The following is a 25368-nucleotide window of genomic DNA, read 5'->3' on the forward strand; positions in this document are numbered from 1 at the left end:
ATTTCCAAGTCAACTTGGATAAGTCAGCCAAGATAACTTTCACAAACTTTCCGTCAGAGGGTGCATTCCGTTTCACGGATGCATGATGTGCATAATTATTTGTCCTTGTTTAACATTTGGTGAACGATAAGATAAATGGTGCATCATACGAGAAATGACGCACCCAAGGTCTCTAGATTTAATACAGACTTTTGAAAGTCGATAGAGAACGTTCCTATATATTCTCTATACTGTATTTCTTAATAAAGCGTGAAAAGTTAATAGTGCCTTGATGGTCGTTGGCGTCTGGCATTGTAGTGAAATGTTTTAAAAGACTTATGTGTTAGGTATTATTGTATAGATAGTCGATCAATAGTTCTAAATCAGCTGTAACAAATAACATTTATCATTGAATTAGAAAAAAAACACGTTTTCTATATGATTTTAAATTGATTTTCTCTTTTTATTATTCTTTTTTTTTTCTTAATGTCCTTTGAGATCATTCTGATTTTTCCATTGCTTTAAAACGTACCTATCTTTTCCGTTTTTTTAATCGTGAAAAATATGCAGAAAATACGAAAATACTTTATGTATAAATATCTGAGCTTAGACTTATGTTGAGTACGTTTCAGTTTTTGGTATATTTACATCTCTCTTTTATTGATAAATGTGCGCATTTATTTATGAGATTCTACAGTATATAAATTATATAATAACGAAAATTATATTGTTAAATATATGCATTTATCAATGTAAAAATGATGTGTTAACACCTTTATCTTTTTCTGATATTTTTTCTATCTTCATTCTCTATTTATACCTTTTATTATTAATTCTTTTTCTACAATCCTTTCGTGTCGACAACGAAAAGAGAAAATCATAGTTTTATAGTTAAATTCATCTTGTCCTATAATAGAAATGACCATAATCTACCATAATATTAGAATCCATCATTAAATTTGTAATTGATTGTATCTTTACTCTCTATCTTCCCATTATTTTTTATTTAAGATCACTTTGTATACAGTACAATTATTACAATGGCTGTATCATAATAGTATAAAATTATTTCTCGGTTTAAATCTTTACTTATATATTTTCACATAAAATATCTTTCATTGAAAAGATTGCATCGTACAAAGAATATAAAGACAGTAATTATATAAAGAAAAAGATACTCTGTTTCAACGTGATTTTCTGAGCATTGTTACGAACTGTTTTGACCTTTTCACACCTTTTTATTCGAAACCCGTGTCTCCGGCGGGATTTTATTACTCTCTAGTATAGACTAGAGAGGAAAGCCGAAGAAGTAAACGAAGCCATACAATCCACAAACGAACGGATAGTTCCTCTCCTCGTTTCTCTTGTGGGGCGGAATGGACGAGATGGAGAATGGGGAAGGGGGCGGGACGGGGGCGGTAGGAGAGAAACGGGGAAACGTGGGTGGAAGCGAGAGCGAGAGCCAGACGTATTAATTAAACGACTCATTTTCATCGCACGACAAAAACGTTGGTTTAACGCCCATCGCGGACTAATGCGTCGCCCCACTGCAGCTTCTACGTGCCTTGCTGGAACTCTGGTAGCCACGGTCGTGTTCACATCCAACTCTGTTCTCCGTGTCGCGGCAAATTCGCCAATGGGACGCGAGTATACGCCTTCGTAATATCGAGCAACGCCCTTTTTGAACCCCCTCTTGGAGCTCCACTTGATGTTGACGCCGTAGACGGTGGAACCGCTCTGGCGGTGGAAGTGCTAGTGGGGTGTCGACTGGTTGGGTTGCTCTACCGGACCGTGGTCCCCCACTACGGTGGGGCAAGCGCCTCGTTTAGCCTGTAATTTGCTCAAACACTAGCAAGCGCTCGTGCCAGGAACATCCGTCAGAGCTGGCGCTCGGTGTTAGTTCTCGTAACCGAGAGCTGAATTTCACAGGACGCAGCGCGACGTGTGCCCGCTTTTGACGTTGTATTCAAGGCGTCTTTCCTCTCCCCGTTTCTCGTCGAGATTCCAGTCCGTGTCGCGAGCAGGTCGATGGAGAGTGTCGAACGTGACATACGAGTGAGTGTCGTGAGGCTCCAGCCAGTGCGACGACGTTCGTGATTACGACGGGATTACGTCAGTTGAGTTACGTTGGTGGATTCGTGTCGATATTTGGCGACACCGGCGAGACGACGAGTATGTATCTGTCGTATGTTAGTGATGCGTGAACAAGAGGCTGGGATTTGACGGACTTGATTGTCCGTCGCCGAGTGATTGCCGAGACAACTGGTGTCGATTTAACGGAATAACGGACATCATCGATGATTATTTGCAGATTGAGAAAAAACAATTAATATAAATAATAAAAAACTTAATTCTAAGAAAGAAACACTTGAGAGATCGAAGATACTTTAGGAACTGTGAAGAGAGATATAGACTTGAAGAAGTGAATCTTTTGGTGAGGAGTGTTCCAGTGATAATTTAACAGTGTTTATTAAAAGTCCAGAAGTTCTTCGTTATTATAGATCGTTCAATTGATTCAAGGAAGGCGGCTTGGAGGCAGCCGCGATGCTGCGGCGAACTTAATTTCGACGATTCAGCATTCACAGATCCGTTGGTCCTGTCAAAGTGGGTTGTCCACCTGGGAAGCGTACGATAATCGTACGATGATGCCGCTCGCGCCGACGCCAATCGTCCCGGTGCCATCGAAGCCGAAAATCGGCTTTAGCATCGACTCGATCGTCGGCGGCGGGCAAGGAGGCCGTGAAGCAGATCGTCTGGATCGCCTGGAGCGAGTCGAAATCGATGGCAGTCCAATGGAGATAGTCGAGGGCTCGTCCTCGCCGCGATCGCGCCGGGTCGCCACGAGATCACCCGGCGCTCATTCCGAAGGCTCCGATCGACCCGTTTCTAGAAGTTCCTCTGTAGAATCATACCCGAACTCACGACGGACACCGTCACACGCCACCGGCGTTGGTAGTGGCGGCGGCGGGGGTCATCTTCATCTTCATGGTACCAATCATCACGGTATTCCGCATCATCACAATCTGTCAGCGACACATCTAGACTTTGGTCGAACAACTGTTCACAGCCACAGTGGCGGCTCCACGCCCAACAACAGCCCTAGCCCGCCGCACAGGATACCACACGGGGATTCACCGGTCGGGTCGCATCCCCAACCGCCTCCAGGGGTGGTCAGGCCCAGCCCGAACTACCTCGCGCCACCACCTAGCGCCGCGACGGCCGCGGTCATGGCCGCGGAACAGCTCAAGTCTTTATATGGACTACCCGCCAGCCACAGTCCCGCGGGACCGCAGACTGGTCAAAATGAATACCACACGCAGCAATTGGCTTTAGCTGCCAATTTGGCTGCGGCCCAGCACTTCCAGGCGGCGAATATCGCGGTGGCGCTTCAAGCGCATCACGGCGCGACACCCCATGGACCGCCACATGGGCCTTATCCGCATGGTGGGACCCCCGGCGGACCACATCCGCCCCCTCATCCTCATCAACCGCCTAGAGACAGCTATCCCTTATATCCTTGGTTACTCTCAAGGCACGGTAGAATTTTTCCACACAGATTTCCTGGAGGTATGCTTTATACTTTCTTTTTAATACAAAAATTGTTATTATAAAGCCTTGATCAAAAATATTAGGCACTTTATTAATCATTTAAGTTTCAGGGCAAAAATTAATTTATGACATTGACTATAAATTATCTTTTGTTTCAAGGATTCTTTAAACTTATGTGTAATGTCAATGATCAGTAGATAATAATGCTAATAAAAAAATTCCATGTGAACAAAAACCTATAAGTGCTTAATACTTTTGACCAAGGTTGTATATGTGTAGTCAGGAAATAATTCAGCAATTTGTTTTTTTTTCTACAATGGCCTTTAACAACCTTTAATATATGAAATTTAACGGGTATTATACGATAAATTTATGCATATCTGAAAATACTGCGGAAAGATGTGACTTATTCTACTTACTTCAGTAATACAAAAAACATGTGATATTTAAATTATATTACATTATTCACATTATACACATGAATGAGTCACGTAAATATTCATCGAAAGTGAATTTAATTTAACTTTGTAAAAAAACATTAAAAATTTCGCAACTTAAAAGAATGGTTTTTTAAGGATTGTGAGATGAAAATTATAAAAGTGACATGTTAAGAATATATTCTTTTCATCGATATTATATGATTCGCCAATAATTTTTTATCTAAAGTTGAAAAATAATTTTTCCCTTTTTCTAAGAAATTTATGTTTTTGAGTTGTGTCATTTTTTAAGGAAGCGGTATGTTTAATTAAATTTATTCTACGAATGATTCACATATAAATTGGAATTTATATGCGTCGATGTTAGCGGAGGTCAAATGTTATTCAAATGAAAATATTTATTATGTTTAATATAAAAAGGAATGCTGTTTGCCGATAAATGTTTATATTTGGAAGATAAGATCATTCAAAAGCCAAATGATTTAGAAAATTCACTTGACCTTGGTTATAGTTTACCGATTATGTTTTATCATGTTTAACATACATTTTAAATTTGTATTTAAAGGTTTTAGCAATGAGAGGGACTCTATGGACATAATTATATTCACATCAAGTTTATAGTATAATAATTTATCTACGTGAAATCCATTCAAGATTGAGAAACTATTATTCACATTACTTATCACACAAATCATGCGAGATCGACGCATAAACATAGAATACGTATAATAATATTTATAAGAAAAGATTATTTGTCTCGGAAATCATTCTGAAAGTTTCATGTTAGATTTGTTTTCTGTAGTTGAACTAGTACATACTTTTGGAACTTAAAGTGGAATAGATATATGTTTGGTATTTTTTGCAAAAGCGAAGTTCTAGTGCATTCTAGAATAGAAACAAACTTCATGTCAATTCAACAATGTCAAAGGATAGTAAAACACATATTTTTTTCGAATGTTATCGGATTATGCGCTATAATTAGTTTAAAAGTCATCAATTTCAATCAACAATTATATCATCAACAATGCTTTGACACAAATCGAAACTTTCAAATTGGTTTTATCACAATTTTTATGGGAAAGAATTGTAAGCTTTTCTCCTATTTTAGAAATCTGAGCTCGTTTTTAAAACTATTTATTGCTGTTGTTTGGAAGTTTCTGTACTCCAAACACAGAAATACAGTATTTGTATATCTCTAATTAATTATTTTAAGGTTAAGTTCATATTTTGTAGACTTTGTTTTTCTCAGTGGAGTAGTTTCGCACTTTTATGATATTCTATATTTAATATTCTTATACGTATTCTACATTAAATTGTTATTTAAGTTTTAAGTTTTACAGTTAAGTTGTAAGAATTTGATTAGTCACAATTAAATATGAGAAAAATAATCGACTCTAATTGGTCAATTTCTTACGGCTCTTAATTTAAGCTTAGGTAACAGCTTATTATAGAAAGCCCATTAAAATTATTTGTGCGGGATGGTAAGTTTGGGAATTGAATCCTAATCTTTTGTTTGATAGGTGACTTTTCTAGTATTGTTGTCTATTCAATATTTTCATATCGCTTCTTTGTTATAAAAATAGCGGCACAACTCAGTTTCAGAAAACAAAGTTTGTCAGAAAATAAATTTTAATATTTTGAATCATTAACATTTTGTAATATTGATTATGAAATGCAATTTTGATATAACAACTGTTTGCAGAGGAATAAAAGAGTTTTTTTTTAAAGTTTCTTTTTCCTGTTTTTTTTTGCAAATAATTAAAAAAATGAAAAATTTTTTAGTCATATCATTATTATGTAGCAGCAAATGAGAATATGTAAATATACCATTCAACTAACAAAACCAAATGAAACTCAATTAAGAGATTGTAATCGAGAGATTGCGGTTGTGCATTCCATTTGCAATATTGATAATTATCCCTGTACATATAATTCAGTTAATTACACCGTTCGCGCATCGCTGCGTTACGCAAGTATTTCGTAATTAAGATTTTGTAACGTTGTTGTTCCCGGTATGGCGTTCCTTATCACGCACCACGCCACGTCAGGCAAAACAAGTGTCATAGTTTTCTCTGCGTCCTAATTAATTTATTTCCTCAAGTTGATATAAGCACCAATCCAATTACGTGCCTATCACCGTTCTACTATTAATGGGAAACATAGAAGAAATATCGTCGCATCCGAGAATTCTTCCTCTCCCGTTCGACTCCCCGCGGCTCGACTGTCTCGTTTGCGTGATGCTGAAGCACGCATACACAACTAGATGACGTCGCTTATCGGTTACGCCGAGATAACGATTGTCGTCTAATATGTATTATTGAACAATCTGAGGTATTACGAAGAGACATTTAATGTTCATGACGCGAAGGGAAGCGATACTATCAATTTGAATCTCAAAGGTTCTCTAGAAGAATAATAGTAATCAGCATCACATCTTCGGCTACTTGATAAATATTCAATTATCAATTAAACAACATCTATTGCCGGCAGATAATAAATTAGGCAACTATTTTCGATACAAATATTTAAGAATTGATTAATTACTGAATTCTTATTTTAAAGTACATATAAGAACAGTTTTGCTGAAGTATAAAATTTTAGCTAATTATAGATTTGAAAATAAATTTGTTAAACTATTAAAAAAATTTGTAGCACATTCAAGCTGATTAGAAATCTAAATTTTTAGTTAGAATATCTAAATTTTTTGCAGTATTGCTCATCATACTTGAGTTTTCTACATAATTATTTTGATTGTATAACAAAATTATTTTCAGATTTATTATATTTTTGGATTAGATGTGTAGTACATAAATTCACATTGAATTATTTAAGCACTAAAAATCTAGCTTGATTGTTTAGGAACTTTTTTTCCGATTTGTTATATATTCACATTTTATGGCCTTAAAAAAGATATATTGTGTTTAGTATTGTTATTTATTTAGTTAAATTATAAAATTTTTTTCAACAAAATCGATTTTTTCCATCAATCAATTTTATTTATGAGTTATTAATTCTGAAGTATTTTAAAGGAAGTATTTTAATGTCATTTGCAAATTATGAATTTGTTTCATTCTCTCTCTCTTGCTCTGGAAAGGAATTTATTTACCAATACTATTTGCTCCGAGGCAGTTTTTGTCGAATTTTTTTCGAAGATCAAACAGTGAAACAATATCTATTTTGCAAACTTCTTATAATCTACTTAAGATACACCGGCCGGCAATCAGACAACACAGGTCTCGTTTAGTGTTACTTATGTGATTCGCCACAAGAGGCAGGCAAGTTCAAAGAAGACGGAGCGTTCCCGGCAAATAGAGAAGACGATTATCATAAATTTACCGCAATCGGCACGTATATGGGGCGTGCCAGTCGGTTAAGAAATATATCCGCGGAAAGGAAAGACTAGTTTCTTCGAAGAAAAGCTCCCAATCAATGCCATATTAACTCTCGCACATTTCTTTTTTAAATTTCTCTTTTTTTCTTAAGTGATAATAGTAAGTAGATGTAAAAGCGAAAATGATAAAAATAATTTTATATTTTTTAAGTGAAATTCGATTAAGTGAAATTGGAATATAATTCGAAAATGATCATAAGAAATGGACATACAAAGAATCATTGTTTTATTGAAAAATACAAACAAAAAATAAAAACAATAGATTTTTCCTTTTGTTTACGTATATATTCGAATACATGATATTGTGAAATATATAGCGAAACAGAAATATATGAGCGTTTATCAGACGTGGGCGAGCATTCTGAGTACTAAGAAATACTATAGAATGAATGAAAGAATTGATTTATTCTAGTCAAATCCATTAATTTTTTCTTCACTTACAAATTATATTTGGATACTTAAAGAGACATGTTGAAAAAATGAAGGGGAAAAAAATCAATATTGTCAAACAGCGAGAAGAATTTAGAAGAATAAAAAAATGCATCTAAAAACTTGCAGTTAAATGGTGTCAAAGGCTTGAATTAGAAATCGTAAAGAACTTAGGAATAAAAAACTATTTAATAACTATTTCTATTGTCACATAATAATAGAGAGGCAAAATTAAATGGCAATAATAATAGGTCAACAATAAAATTAGAAAGTAACGACAAGAAATTGATCCTTAGATTACTAGATGGGATAGTATTACAAGAAGAAAGGACAGCGAAAGGATTGTGAACTTGTTGAGAGTGATTCAGCAGAAAGAAACATAAAATGGTAAAAGCCAAATCAGATAACTCGGGATATGGCAACTCTAAAAGTAACTCTCAGTTAGCAGCGCTGGATGAGTTAAAAAAAATTGAGTACTAAATAATTATAAAGAGTCGATTATCACAAGAGCGTAGAATAGAATTAAAAACGTGAAGAAAAGAGAAAAAGAGAATGTATCTTGCATTTATTGAGCGCTCTAGAACATATTTTTTGAAAATAAGATAAATGTTAAATTCAGGATAATGAAAATTATAAAGTAACAAAAATTATAAAGTAAAAATTATAAAGTAACAAAAATTATATATAATATATATGCGGTTGAATATGTATAAATAAAGAGAAGAAAGAGGAAGAGAGAGATAATATTATACATTTTATGAATAATGATGACTATAATTATTTTGGTTTAATATAACCAATATAATAATTTTGTCTATTTTTAAATCAAATTAACCGAATAAACGCAGCAGTAAATTAGTTTTACTTTTTTTTTTCAAAATTCTCATCGAGAAATTCTGTTATATAAAATTGACGCTTTTGGAAACTCTAAGCGATGTTCTTTCAGATATCAATTAAGATATTTTCCGATCGGCTTTTTCTGTTTGTAGCGATTATTCATGCTGAAGCATTGACCCGATAACTCAAGGCAGTATTACGTACGATATTGCCGTAATAAATATATCTTCTATATATTAGAAATTGTGTCTCGCGCGGCGATCGGGTTTCGATACAACAAGAATACCGGAACGCATCGCGATGTAGCTGATCGGAGATCCAGTCACGTAGAAGGGGCAGCCGCTTATCTAGCAATTAGTCGGTATCGGTAATTACCGTTGAGAAGAGCGAAAGATCTTCCCTCTCCCCGCTATTTTATAGCACACTCGTACGTCCGAATACACGGATGCTCGTGTACGAATATACGATCTCGAGCGCGCAACCGTCTCGATATAAGCGAATCTTTCATTATTTTCTCTAGTCTATTTCGCCTCAACCCTGCCTGCCAACATCTTTAAAGGCTTTTAATGGTGCAAAGAGAACTTCCTCCTCGCTGAATCTCCTGCCCAGCTACTCTACGTTGACGGACATTACCGCAACGATTAATTGCTCCTCAGCGTTTTTTCATCACTCGCTTCTATACTGATTTTTAAAATCGATATCGCGAATTAAAATCTTGGCTGTTAGAAAGTAACTTTTATTTTACGCATTGAATATGGAAACAAAATCATGACTCGTGACTTAAGAGATTTTCTGTCCATCGACATAGACATATAATTAATCAAAGTTTAATTTTCCGTTCACGCCGAATAAATATAATTTTATATTAAAAAGAACAATAAAATATTTATAACATTGAATTTATAATATTGTAACTTAGACATTAGCATAGGAATTAATTCACGACAGGTCAATAGTATGGATCCCCTTAGACCCTTGTAATGACATACAAGACTGTGATTTCGGAGCACAGGCTTAAAATGCGGTCAAAAATAGAGCGGTTGTAAAGACCTCGGATCAGTCATTGTTAGGAAGTCTGAACCATGAGTTACGATATGAAAAAGTGTGGCGAAGGAATGTGCCGATGTCGAATAGTAGATATATAATGTTTGAGACGAGTGTTTGAGAAAACGCAGAAAAACTTTTGTAAGCAACGAAGACTTTTAAATTTTGTTTTTTAAAACATTTTTGATTTGTGAAATTCGGACTTATCTTAGTGAACTGCATATGATATATGATATTTGAATATTGCTACATTTCGGTGACCGATCGGTTGAATATGTTTTATAATTTTAAAAATAAAGTATTTTATAATCTATCGCATTTATATCACAAGCGATATTGGACTTTTTTGCATTGAGGAATAAAATTGTGATTCGGACACGATAACAATGAAAAACAGTGACAAATCGAAATTAACTTTATTTTAAATCTGTAATCAATGAATGACCGAAGTCTTTTATATCGAGAAAAACAATGTTTCTCATAATCGCTCAAAGAGTAACAATTTTTTTATCTGATGTAACATGTAATCTTAGTTAATTTGCAGTTCATTTTCAATCTCCGTTTACCCAATCAATCGCTAAATACGGTAGAGAACATTCCGCTATTGATGCCGACAGGTATTACCGTTGCAATTACATCTGAGATTTTCCAGATAACAGGCAACTTCTCATCCTTGAAAAGTATCTAATCGCCAGCGATGCGAAAACAATACTATATTTAACGGCGCGTTTAGAGTCGGTAACGCGATTGCAAATCCCATTTGATAGTGTTTAGCGCTAAACATTGGTTAGGAAAAAATTTTGCAAGTGGCATTTGCGCATGTCGTATCCTAATGGCAGTCAAAAGAAGCGTCCTCGTTCTTCGTATGAGAAAAGTCTATCAGTCTCTTTCAATTTGTTTCCTTCACGTTACTGTTTACTTTTTCGCATTATTTTGATGGCATTTCCATCCTTTCGCCGATACTAATCATCACTGACGGCAAATTACGTTCGACGTGTTTTCTCGTGCTCGTTTTTGAAAATTCGACTTGCGGGACGTCTTAATGACTATCCCGCTTGAATGAACACAGCTGATCACCGCGGCTCTAATTGCCTGTAATGAAGATCCATAGGCTCTGGAAAGATGCGATTGTGAATACGGATTTGCGTGTAACATCTCGCGCTGGTTGCCACACTCGCGCCGATGTAACGCTTGCAGAAAGTTCATATTAGCAGGAAAGAAACCATTCCCGATGCAGCTATTCCCGAGATTGATCTCCGAGGCTTATTAAGTAGCTTGCGTTCTTTTTTTTGTTTGTTTTTTTTTTTCTACGAGAGACACGAAAGACGGGACTATGGTTATGCTTATAATATGCTACAAGAGAAAAAAGTTGCTCCTGTGGTAGCGAAACATTCGCGGAAAGGATCGATGCGTGTGTATCTGGATCTGTCATTATGGCTAACAGTGTTGTGCAATTTAGCTTCCATGCAAATGCGGATAATTGAAATGATATATATATGGCATTAATACACTGAGAAACAGTAATTGAATGAGAAATTATGATGAAAAATTTCAGTTGAACGTCTCATCCAATTCGCGCGAATAATATATATTTTATATAAATACTAAAATGCGAGATTGCACTCATAACATCGATAAATATGAAAATTAACGTTTCATATTCTATATTGAAAAAGATATAAAAAGATAATAAGGATAAAGTGTATATAAAATATCTCAGAAAGTATTACTATATCCCATAAGTATTCGACATTTGACAAAAATGAAATCGTTCTCGACTTTGATATATATGATCTTTTTCTTTATATCTTGAAAAGCAAATAAATTGAGATTATGACATTTAGATATTATCTTGAGAAATGAATTGATTATCATGTTCTCAATACACAGAAAAACACTATATACCATTTATATCGTAAAATTATATAAGATTTATTTTCTGCATATAATAGGTAACATGTTTATAAAGTATTACGCATAATTATCTTTGAAATTGATAATGAATCTTTTTTGTTACGTTATGCGATAATTTTACATTGTAAAATTATTTTGAAATGCAAATTCTTTTTAAGTTTATTGACCGGAATCATTCGAATCTATTAACCTCGATTGATGTTTGGTTCTAAAATGCTCATTTTTCGTCAGAAAAAAATAAATAAACTTTGACACAAATGACTTTTCGTATCCATCAAGCACATAATATACAAAGCATCCGCCTCGTTGCCGAAAAGCTATTGACAAGGCAATAACAACTTAATCAGTATTACAAACGCCAGTTATTCTTGTGGATCGTTACGGAAAATTGTAGATCGACTATAATGGCATACCTTCGTTCCTTTTTCCTACGTTTTCCTTTCACATTTCTCTTTGTGTGAAGAATTCGTTAAGGTTTGACTTCTTCTTAGAAAAGGATACTATTATTCGATTATCGAGAAACTGTATGGAACTGTATAACTTGTCGTTCGATTATTTTGTCAATCGGAACAACGTCTGGTCGATCAATCGTATTACTGTAATCAATTTTTAGTTATTTGGAACGAGAGTATTTTAAACGGCGTTATTTTTAGTTAACTATAGCCGGACACGCTGCGCATTTGAATATTCTCGCAATGATAATGTATACACCAACGCTTCGTCGTCGATTTTTCATGCGGGAATGCGATTATGAATGCGCAGGTGATCGAGCTACCAATTGCATATCTTTTAATGAGAGTGTATACGCAAATATATTGGCGGAGGTCGACGACGGTGATTGCATATTCCCCGCGGCTATCAGTATTCATGGCCTCGTAGTATCGGTATAATGCGAATTATTTCAGCACGAAAGAATAAATCTTGTTAAATCTTGTTTAATGAATTTTTTGTGCAGTTAAAATTACCTAGAGAACTTTTATGATATGTGTATCTGCGTGGAAATTTCGTTTGGTACATTAATACAATATTTTTAAAATCCGATAAATTATTATTAATATAATTCTTTTTCTTTTATGATTAATCTTCCGTCGGCAATGTGAAATTTTCATTCTTCGTCTGCAATAGAGAGCTGTATAATAGAATCTCATCAGAGATGACTTTTGATTGGTCCGTTATTTTTGTCAATTTTAATAAGTCAGAATGAGTAAGAATATAAATTAAAATGAAAAAATATAAATAAAAAGAGATAATATACTTCTCGCTCTTGTTTTGACATACATAATTGACATACATAATTGTTTGTGATCAGACTGTAACTTGAATCTTCGAATTTTAATGCAGTTGTTTATATTGTTTCGGACTGTAAAAATTTGAAAAAATTCTTACACATTTCTGTTTTAATAAGTTTTTATTATCATAGAAGTTAGATTTTACTTATTTTTTACAGACTTAAATTTATCTACTAGAATTCACAATAAAAAATTGATTGTACTTTTAAACATTGTCGATGAAGGTTTAATAAATAAAAAATGTTTACAGTTATGGTATGATGACATATACGTCGCGCATTTTTATTGTAGAAAGTAGGTAGAGTTGCGCGATGTGGAGGTAACGATATTCCGTAGCGCAAAGAAGTAAATCTCTAACTCGTTTGTGAAACGATGGATCATTTTCATTTGCAACACCGCGGGCTTAATTGAACGTTATCACGAACGTGGACTAATGTAAACGACAAGATAGCCCGAGTATGTCTGAGCGTTAAATAATAACAGATTTCTGCGACTCTCTCGATCCTGCAATTTCTCGCGGACGTAAATGCCATTTCTGCTAACGATTCTTAACCAACGGTTAGATCTCTTTGCGGAAATGTAATACTATTGTCAACAATCAGCTCGGCGGCCATGCACCACGTCGTTAATCGTGCGCGCCTCGCGATTTTCCGCGTCAGTCGATCGCGCAAGAAATTGCTGATATCCGGTATCAGACGAGCTTGGGGCGAACGCCCGTACATTTATTCTGTTGCCGTGTAATTAAAGCGTAATCATTCACTTACCTATGTTGTTTATTGTTATTGTGCGTACGTCCGAAATGTTAGGGTCGACTGACTTTTTGGCCGGTTGGCCGGCCAAGCGGAATTCTCTAATCCCCGCTAACCGCTTTAATCTTTTCAGATTCGAATATTTATTTCAGAGATATCTAAATCTTGTTTTACGCTAATTGCCAATAACTTTTTTTTGAAATATTTTCCAGCGCGGACTGTTTTTAACCTTGGATTATCGCTGATTATATAAGCAGAATTATATTAGTGATGTTAAATTATTTAAATTACAGCTTAGAGTAATTAATATGGATAATTAATATAGATAATTAACATAGATAAATGATATTGATTTACTTTTTTTTAATATATAAGGGAGAATTGCTGAATGAGTATTACAGATTAGATCATATCTTATTAATTTTATATTATTTAATATAAGTAAAATTTATGATGAAAATATGAAATAAATGAATAATGAGTAATAAGAAAAAAAATTTAATAAGTTGCATTTTGTGCGTACTAATAATATTTTCAAAAATTAGATATAATTGATATTAATGTTTTATTAATTTGTATATCTGATAATAGCGTAATCATACAATTTTATTTTGAATTTTCATATAAAAATTTTTATATAAAATCTATCAAGTTTCGTAAATCGTGCCATTACAAGACTGAATTATTAACAATAATAATTGATATGATTGTAAATGTCGATTACAAAAATAAATTCAAGCTAGTATAATATCAACGTCTTTATCTTTTCACTATTAGTATTTATTAATTGTCAAATTTGATAAATTATAAGAATTTTTCGATAAATTATGAAAAATAGATATTATTTAGTTAATCATCATTTTTATTAATTTTATATTTTTATTAAATCGATTTATCAAACTGGCATTTGGTTTACAGAATTGGATATAAATTCAACCCAGAAGTATTTAAGCATTAAGATTAGCTTTAATTAAAAATAGAATTATATTTTTTAATTGATTTATTTTCGTCGGTAAAAATTTGAATTATTTATAATTTAATTGTTTGTAACACATTTCCTTGAAACACGTTTTCTTGAAAAATCTTTTTTTATTAGTTATTGTTATAAATATTATCAAAGTCTCAGTGGTCGAATTGGAAGAATATATATCCTCACGACATCTGGGAGATCCGGGTTCGAATCCCGCTTAAGATAATTTTTCCAATTTCTTGTAATAAATCATTTATAGTTTTTAATAATTTAATGTTTATATTAACATAAAATTATTAATATCCCTCTAAAATGTTTATTAGCATTAGTATTATTAAATTGCTTATCAATTTAATATGTGATATTACGACTCGGGTTCTATTTATGATTGCATTTTAAGAATAAAAAAGAGTTTCGACATGCGATTTGCAAAATTGGATATGTATATAAATTTACACTAAAATATTTGTGCACTAAGATTTGCTTTGATCAAGAATAGAATTATTTTTCTTAATTAACTTATTCTTCTAATTATTTTTATTCGTAAATTCGGTACTTTCAAAGAAGGTACGATTTTGAGGATCCATAGATATGATTTTACACGACCAGTTGTCTAAACCACACCATCACTCTCTTATAAGCATGCTATGAAAAAGACTTCTAATAACTTAATTTGTTAAAAAGTTAAACATGTAAGATGCATATCTGAAACATCAAACTATAATTCCTAATGTTTATTTGTATTCAAATTAATATTAAATGAAAAATATGGAAAATATTTAAATGCGCACTTGATAAAATCTTTCCTTACATTTATATGTTATAAACAAAAAAAAAGAGGAAAATATATTGACGAATTCTAAAAATCTAAAGATTAAATGTTTTCACTCATTTCAGCCAATTTTGCAAACAAAGCGTGTAAAATTAAAAAAAAGTAGAAATCCCAAATTTTTTTGAGATTTTTATTACATTTTTTATTTTCTTTTTTTCTGTTAATGTACAGAATACCAAATGCGCGGAAAATTGTCAAAATTAAATAGTTATTATTTTGTAATGTAAACGGATTAAATGAAATAAATGCTGTACATTATTTTTGCATCAATAAGAATGATGACTGCTGTCTCATGACTTTGCAGAAAAGACTATTATTTTTATTAACACATTGCGAAAAGAATGTAGTTAATAATAGTTAAGGACTTATAAAAATACAAAAATGGAAATGTTGAATTACGCATAGTAATCTGTGTATACAGTGATATATGTTCAAAATATCTGAATAGTCATTTTTATGAAAGAAATTTATAGCTGAAATTTTTCTGAGGCACAGTTATAATTATTAATTAGACAATATATTTAATAGTTTTTAAAAGTATCTTTCGATTATCATATAAATTCAGATATAGTTTTTACACACGCATTAAAAAAAAAATGAATTAGCTATTAGTCCTCTTTTTTACATTTATTTTTATAAATTCACTATAATCCATTTATTACAAAATAACAGCTATAAAAAGTAACAGCTATTTATAATTTATCACTACGTAAGATTACTTTTTTACTTTTCAGACGTATTCAAAATTATCGTGAAATACAATTTTATTAATGTAATAACACTTGCGTAATTGTATATGTATGATCAATAATATCGTCTAATTTTGAAAAACAGTTTATTTTTGTTTAGATCGTCGTGATATTGAGTTGAATTATATATAAAGCAAATATAACAAAAGAGAAAAGTCAACCAATTTAATTGGTAATTGCATAATTAATCATTAAGTTCAACTTAGTTGACTTGCGATAGAAGATAATGTGTTTAAATTATAACATTATTTATACATACATTATCATTTACACTTATTGCTGCGTCGATATCCAGGAAGTTATGGACGTTATTTACATTTCAAATGGTAGCGCCTACGCGCTTTACGGCAGGTTAGAGAGCAGGTTGCTATTTATATTATCGCGCCGATATCTGCGTAATCGCGCGGTCCATAATATATCGTGCTAAACCGAGGCATTTTATGCAAATACATGAAATACGAAAAACCTTCGTGAACTGTCATGTGAATATAGAGCTGCATGACACATTACGATACAGCGCGTATGTAAATATTTCGGTGATTATCGTTCTTTGCTATGACGAAATTGTGAAATAGTGTGCGAAGATGCAAAACGGTCGGAGGTTATTTACGTTGTCAGCGTGTAATAGTTATGCTTTTATCGAAGGTAACCATGTAAATGGTCCATCAAATATTTTTACCGTTGTGTAAAATAACAACATGCATAAGAATAAACTTGTTCTCGTATACTATTACATAAATCTGCAAATGATACCATGTTAAACAAATAAATTTTATAAATTTTTTTTTCTATATATTTTATGATGTGGAATTTCAAATTATCTCTTGTATTGAGAAAAAAGTGATTTCTATTTCAATATTATATTACAATCATAGTTATTCATTCACAAATATTCATGCAACTATATCGTAAAAGTAATTGCTTCGTTATTCTTTTTACATATTTTTTATTATCACGTAAAGAATAAGCGAATGTTAAAACAAAAATAGTTCTATTATCTATAAATAGACTATAAATACGTATTAATAATGTAATTTATTGTATAATTTATAATATATATTATGTAGTAATTGCATTTATTACATACATAATATGTTTTATTTATCATCCATTTTGATGTTTTGCTGTATGACTAGAAGTTATTACGAGTTATAGTATAATTTTTTTTTCATAATCGATAGAATTATAAATATAAAGTTATTATTACTTACATTATAATAATAATAATTATAAAAATGTTCTTAATCATAATTATTTTCACATGCAATTTTAATTACAAATGTTAGACACACATGTTTTTTCTCAGTATCGATTCCAAATGAAGGATTTTCAATTTTTCAATCGCGTGACGCTAAATTTCGGGAGTGTCGACTCGTCGCGAAACTCCACACGTGCAAGAGTTGGCGCTAATAATCGCCATTAGTGAATTCGATTATGCTTTAAATAGTCGCTCTCGTAAAACCTGTCGCGGGTGCTTGCATCGAGGTGGACTTTACGGCTACGACGTGCCAATCACCCCTTTTGTCGCGGGGGAAATGGAATTTCCTCGCGTCATTTCTATTCCGCTCGCAAATTGCCGGTAGCGAAATCAAAGGCCCGCGTCGCCGCTCGTTCGATCGCGGCCTGTTAAAAATCGTTAAACGGCTTCGCCTCAGCAACCGGAAGGTGTCGTTTTGTAATTGCCACGCGAATCGAATGTTTTATTAACTTGCGCGCGTGAATTCTTTGACATGTTGTGACCTCATGGAATATTATAAAGAGAATATTTAAAGTACACGTTATCATAATTATTATATAAAGCATATAATGGATATTACCTAACGGACGGAAGTAGACGTGACAGAGGCGTACTTTTATCATGTTGCTATATTAATGATTAATCACTTATGTATATAAGGATATTAAATGTGAGAAATGTTTCACATATGTCATTGAAATTATGTATATGTATAGTTGTGCAATGTTATTTATATAAGTTTTTATCATATTTATATAAGCTCGCTTGGAAATCTTTTCGTGGGAATTTATTAAGTGAAGAAGAATTTTATCACGGCTCTAGGATTCAAGGTTATCTGCACTTTGAACTAACACTATTGGCCCAACTTTCAATTAACCTCCTGTTATGAGATTAACTCTTCATCCCGCTCAATCCTCGACTCGCTATATTTATGGCCGGTTGCCAGTTTGAAATTATCCGAAGGCAAATGGAATTAAATAGATCAGTTTCGAATAATTAATAGCGTCACGGTTAATTATTTCAGATACGTGATGAAATTACCTCGTGAAAAAGAGTTCGATGGTCGCCACTGAAATTACGGTAGCCGCGAGAAATAATAAAGTCGGGCAATCAGTAAAATGTCGTGCTATCACGCCGTAATTCCGCTGCGATTTATAGACCTTTGACTTCTGATAAGGAAGAGAGATTTAGGGTTTCGCAATGAGGATGATATTTGGCAGTCCTTGACGCTCTTTTAATTTGTATCTGTACATTTTTCAAATATTTAATATCGCAGCTTTTATATCGTTTTTAATAACCAAGAAAGAGTTTTGCCTCCTTCGGAAATCGTGGCTCGTTTTCTCACCGGATATATTAACTCCAGTTCACCAAACGTCGGCGCATCCACCTTCCCTTATTTACATTTTCACCTGTTTCGCAATATGCCGTCCATCGTTGCTTTCGTGCGTCTCGTCGCACGCTTAGCGACAATTAAAAACGCATTAGTGCGATGTGGAGAGCGTGCGGGAGCGATTTTTACCGGCGAAATGCGATACTACAGATAGAGAAAGAAAGACAGAGAGAAATGAAGGAAAGGCAAAGAGAAGAGAGGAGAGAAAGAGAGAGAACCCGAGGGAAGCTTGGCAGGCTGCATAGAGGGAGGAGGGGATATAATTTGATACGTTTACCATTTGGTCTTATTTTTGAGTAATTTCGAGTCGCTCTGGGCGTCTCAGCTGCGAAAGCCGCAGCACAAGCTTCCCGTAATTACAGGCCGTCCGACTCGACTCTTCGTTTCTCTGCGCTGCGCTGTGTCGTCCTCGTTGTTGTCGTGGTTTCTTCTTCTTCTTCTTCTTCTTCTTCTTCTTCTTCTCTTCTTCTTCTTCTTCTTTTTCTTCTTCTCCTTCTTTCTTCTTCGCTTCTTCACTGCACGGCAATGGACGAGTTAAGCGCGTCGCTCCAAGCGATGTCTAGGAAGTTCCTAGGGAATCGCTAATGATGAAGCGTTCCGTTCGCGATCCCGCCATGGGATCGATAGGGATCGCGAATCGATCGCGCATCGCCCACCTTCATGAAGATCGCATTTCGGATTATATTATAAGATCCTTCCAACGATCGCAATCTTCTACTTTAGCTCGTTTAGGGATCTTAAGAGTCGAAAATAATAGTAGAAATTGAATTGCATACATAATATGTGTATAATTAAATTACATTAAAATATGGCGGTTGTTTCCTGTATAGATAGGTACAATAATTCCTTGGACGATAAATTTTCAGTAATTCTCGTTTACCCATTGATCAAGAGTTACAAAAGCGCGTGTAATTATTTATCACGTTTGTGCGCTGTTTGCAAAGTTTTCTCGCGTCGTTAAGCGTAATTTTAGCCGTCCTGCTGGCTGATTAATTATTAGCAAAACACGATTGTTACCTCATAGTTGCGGACCATAGTCGCGGTATGCAACATATGTCATGCATTCAAAATCGCAACCAAGTACAGTCGCAGTAAGAGTCATCGCATTACTATTCATTACCCACATAAATAGTGATCGCTTCACGCACGGGTGCGCCGCTAATGATCCTTTATTCCGTAGCTGTAATTAGCACCGTATACCTGCAGAGAATCGCCCGCTCGTGTAACCTGACATAATTTACATTTATCTAAACTCGCCCTCTGTTGTGTAAAATAACAGAAAAAAATACATTATATTGCATTATATTGCAAGTGTTAGATTTAATGAGACAAATTAATAAATTGCAATTAGAATGTATTAAAAAAAATTATCTTTATTATATTATATATATTATATTTTTAATCTATAAAATCTATATTATAGATATGGTTGTCATCTGCCCTCTTTTCCCCAGACGCTCTCTTTTTCACGTCCTCTTTTTTTACGATGAGGATTTTCCAAAGATATCCAGAATAATTATGAGCAGTAATTATTTGGGATTCTGGAAAATCTTTTTGAACGTTGGAAAGAAAAGAGAATGGATATGGCAATCTTAATTTATAGTAAATAATAATTAATCAATTTTGTTTGTTGAAGATAACTCAAATTGAATCGAAACGTCTAATTAGCATCTGCGACAATTTTATATACATGTCTTCCAATTATTTTTTATTATAAGAATTGTGGATTGTTACTGCTCTGGCTCTCAACATCTTTTAACTGTTATTATTTTATTTAAAATCTATAATGTCTGTAATTTATATAAAATCATTATACTAATAATTAGTATACTAATAATTAGTAATAATAAAGTTTCATAACTATAAGACATAAAAAAAATGAGAAAAAGAATTTAGAATTAATTGCACATGCATGAGGCATCAACAAAGCTGCTATTATAATGTCTATTAATATACAATAATGCATAATAACAGTTACTTGAATGAATTTATTTTTAAATACAATCATTATAGAAATATTGTAGAAATATTGTAGATTAACATTACTCTGTAAATAAAAAACAAGATAAAGCATTTGCAATATAGCATTTCTTCAAATTCGTTTGCTAGGATTTACATGGATAACGCAAATTATGCCGGATTAGGTGGAAACGACGCTACTACGTTATCGCCACCTCGGAAAAACGTTGATTAACGCGTCTATTCTCACGCGAGGCGCTTTGATCCCATCAAGGATTAACCTTCGTTGCGCGATTCGCAAGAATGCATTCGCATGTAGAAATGCGTTCTATTTAAGCAGTACATGTGTGCGATGTGTTTATTAAAGCATTTGTTTCGTGATTCTTCTGCTGAACGCGCTGACGCTGTAATTTAGAACGCGATTTTGAGGAGTGACAACAAGAAATGGAGCAAAACAATGATATACTTAAAGTTCACTTTCGAAGAGGTAATTTAATTTTATTTAAAAATTTTATATCCCTTTCCCTTCAACCAATCCAAGAAAAAACATGATAGATAACAGATATTCAATTGGAGTTTAACCATCCTTTTTCATGCGAATCTTTTATTTCTCAAAATGAGAAAAACGCGATTTTTATTTCGTTATCGTGATGAGAGGCTATTTGGAATGACAGGCCTATAAAATCATCTACAAAGATATATAAGTATGACGAATTCTCTCCTGATGCAAATGGGATTAACTATTAGATATAAATTTCTATCAGGATATCAAGATAGCTACTGATTACCCAAAATCGCAGGTACTCACGTATCGACAGCATTAAATGTAGCGATTTATTCGGTCGATTGCAATACTATCGGTCGATGCATTTAACCTACTTTTCAATCACTTTGTCAGCTCTAATGCCGCAATTGAGAATCCGCTGGCCAGCAAAAAATATGGGAAATGTACAGATGGCTAGGGGATATAGCAGTCGCCGCTCTATCCAGCTATTAACTTGTCAGTTTCAGCCGCGAAGATCCTAACGGATAAATTTTTCGCAATGCAAATGATACGATTCACCGTTGCGGCTGGTCGCGTGTATGTTGTACCGGTTACTAGCTACATAACCTACTGCGCGTGACTTATTTAGATCACTTTGCTCGCTGACGCTGTAATTTAGAAACCGCAATGAATAATAACACGGAAGGTGCATGCAAATGTTAATTGATGTCGGAGATCGTCAGGGAGAAGGATAGAAAGAAATTTGTTACGTTTATTTCGAATTATACAAGAATCTTTTCCAGATTCTTAGTCTCGCATTAAATTTCCGTACGTCGTGTAACATAAAATTATTATCGCGTAATCATATGCATATCAAATTCTTTTTCAATCTATATTCAGGAAAAAACATAATGCTAGTAACTTATATAGGATAACTATACAAGTTTTATATTACGTAGAATTACAGCGTCAGTGCATAATTTTTCACCGTATCATTATCGTGTTTCACAAGATTTTCGCAAAAAATGTAAATGTGAAAATGATAAAGTCTATACAAAATTGTTCTTGGATCGAAGAATCAGGTTTTTGAGATGTTATAATATTCACAACGAAATTCATACAAAAATATAAAAATTTTCACTTTAAAATTTGACGTACCCAGGTATCCGTGCATTGATAGAAAAGTTTTATGTACAAGAAAAAACCATATACTTCAATAAACTATAAAATACTGCATGGTTGCAATGATTATAAAATAGTTTATTCAACTATGTACATTAACGACTAATTCTTATATTAACAATTATTTTATAATTATTGCAAGTATAAAATAATCTATTTAACTGTATACATTAATTCTACTTATAAAACTTGTAGTTGTCACCCATATAGTTCACCATGACTTTTTTCTCTGAGTGCATAAGCTGAGTGCACCTCGTCGAACTTTTGATTTTTAGCAATTCGATTTCGATTCAGTATCCCTGCGATATCTCTTTAACTATTTTAAAAACCTCTTTAATTATTTCTATCGCTTTAACTATTTTAACTATTTTAAAAACGATTGCTGAGAATCAGATTAACACTCTATATAACAGTTCTGAAGTATAGTCACGCGCCGTAGGAAAACTGTGCGGGCGACATCGAGATTTATCGTCTCGAGCTTTCCGCTAAAGCATCTCGAGTGACTTCCGGTATACGTGGCTATCGGCTGATCGACATGACTCTTTCGTGGTAGAATACTCAATTACCTGGCCCAGAGTTCCTGACTTTGTATACCTTCTCTCTGCCTCCACAAGTAGGTGTTTCTCTTTCTCCCATTTGGCGCACACGACCCTATACAGTTCGTGAACGAATTCATGGCTTGCGTGCCGATTATTTATTTTCAAGGCGAGGCCTCTATGAGGCATATACGGACACTAGCCGGATGACGTTCTGGCGTTTAACAATTAATTAATCATTAATAAATCGCGACCTCCGTTCCCCCATTCACTCATGCTAACCGTCTGAACCGCCTGAAACTTTATACCAGCAGCTCCTCGAGTAATTAAATTACCATTTTAATTTGTCGACGGTGAATTACGCGTTCTTACCAACATCGCGCGATTCATATCGCTGATTCATTATTTAGATTCAACATTTACCTTCCTTCTTAATGATATCTCATCAACTTCGTGATAATCTTTTTTCTTTTTTTTCTTTATTTTCTTTATTTTTTTTCTTTTAATTTTCAGCGAAAATGATATTACTATTATAACCGAGTCTTGTTAAAATAATCCCAGATTAGATCTAAATGACTCGAAACAAAGTTTAAAATTTCCTAAAATTTTTTGAAATTTTAAATTTTGTTAAAATTGTTCGTCTCAGGTCCCGACATACCCGGCTTCTTACTTCAACCCTTCAGGAAGCCGAAGAGAATAAGGACAGCCTTCAGTCCAAGCCAACTGCTTAAGCTGGAACATGCCTTCGAGAAAAATCATTACGTCGTCGGTGCGGAGAGAAAACAGTTGGCGCAAGCTTTATCATTGACCGAAACTCAGGTAAGCTTAGAAAAGCTCAATGAGTATCTTATATTAATCGCATTACACAAATATCGAATCAAATGATTTTTTTCAATCAAACTTAGAAATTTTTCAATCGGAGTTGTTTCTATCATGTCGTATTCGTGTCTCTAACGAGCTAATTATAATGATAATTACTATTATTATTTGCCATTTGCGTGATGTAGAAAGTATATGATATCCCAAGTAATATCGAATATCTTGTTAACATCATTAAATATTTAATAAGATTTAGAATTGTGATTAATAAAATCAACCGTTTGATTGAGATTGATAATTACATTAAGATTATCTGATACATGAACGTTTTCTAGGTTCCGAGTACGCGATGCAAATGATATACAGAATTAATAAAGTAATGACGACTTGACATTAGCATTCTCGTGACGCGTTAAGCAAGATTGATATTTCTTACAAGAATCGCGGCGTGAGAAGAATCACGGTCTCGCTCAAAGATGTATTCGCGTGACGCGATCCTCATTGTTTTCTCTGCTTGTTTCGTAGTCAGTAATAATTGTTTCATTTGCACTTTGCTCGAGCGTGATATAGTCTTGATTTATAAAAAAGATATTACCATTGTAATGTAATACTCCTGACACTTTATAGACACGCAAGACAAAAAATGTATTTATTTTTTATCATATATATTAATTTTATATGAATATATATTTACATATAATTAATACATATTACATATTAATGTAAATATATGTATATTAATTAATTTTCTATTATGTATAAAAAGATATATTATGTAATTTAATTTTAATCTCGATTCAACTTATTCTTCATCTTTTTCTTTTCTAACAATTAGAAAAAAATAAAAAAATAAATTGAACCGAGATTAAAGTTTATCTACATTGATAGAAACGGACATAAATAAGATTAATTATATACATATACAGAGTGTCTCGTAACAATTGTTATAACGCTTAAAAGGCAGATTCTTGAGATTATTTTGAGATTTTATTTTGAAGATTCTTTAATATCAAAAGACTACACTTTGAGTTAATTATATTTATTTGAGTTAATTATAAGCACTTATAAAATTAATGAATTATTGTCTAAAATCTAAGTGTTAAAATAAAATGGCATAGTGCTAAGGACGAAAACCAACTATTATCTCTCTTGTCAGTATATCGATATAACAATATTATATATAAAATGTTATCATCTACAATGCGTTTTATCGGTAAAAGCAATATTATTATCTTTAAATAATCTTTATATTAATGATATTGACAAAGAAGAACGGACTATGAATATCAGCCTATAATCAAAAAATGATTATAGGCTGGTATTCATAGTCCGCTCTTATTTCAAGACCGTCTTAAGTAATGTCTTAAGATGCTAATACAGCTCTCTGATTGGTTCGTGACATCTTAAGACTTAAGATAGTCTTAAATATAAGAATTGAGTGAATACAGGTAATAATCTTGATGTTTTAGTAGAGAATTTTCATCTCAAATTAATTTCAAAATTCTGCTCTTATATATCACGATCTTTACGAAATACTTTGTATATACAGGATGTTTCAGATCAAATGTTACAAAATGAAACGGTAGATACTC

The 25368-nt window shown here is 33.2% G+C and overlaps 1 protein-coding gene across 1 annotated transcript in view; it reads left to right on the forward strand.

Annotated features, from left to right (window-relative positions):
• Positions 1–1355: 1355 nt before the first annotated feature.
• The window catches only part of LOC108687353 (motor neuron and pancreas homeobox protein 1-like), a 46113-nt gene continuing 22100 nt past the window's right edge, over positions 1356–25368 (forward strand). Inside the window, exons 1-5 of the mRNA XM_018193063.1 lie at positions 1356–1447; positions 1533–1811; positions 2504–3546; positions 10200–10346; positions 23604–23776. Of these exons, the coding sequence (XP_018048552.1) occupies positions 1356–1447; positions 1533–1811; positions 2504–3546; positions 10200–10346; positions 23604–23776 (1734 nt within the window). The remainder of the gene's footprint in view (positions 1448–1532; positions 1812–2503; positions 3547–10199; positions 10347–23603; positions 23777–25368) is intronic.

The sequence above is a fragment of the Atta colombica genome, unplaced genomic scaffold (genome assembly GCF_001594045.1).
Source record: "Atta colombica isolate Treedump-2 unplaced genomic scaffold, Acol1.0 scaffold205, whole genome shotgun sequence".
NCBI classification, from domain to species: Eukaryota; Metazoa; Arthropoda; class Insecta; order Hymenoptera; family Formicidae; genus Atta; species Atta colombica.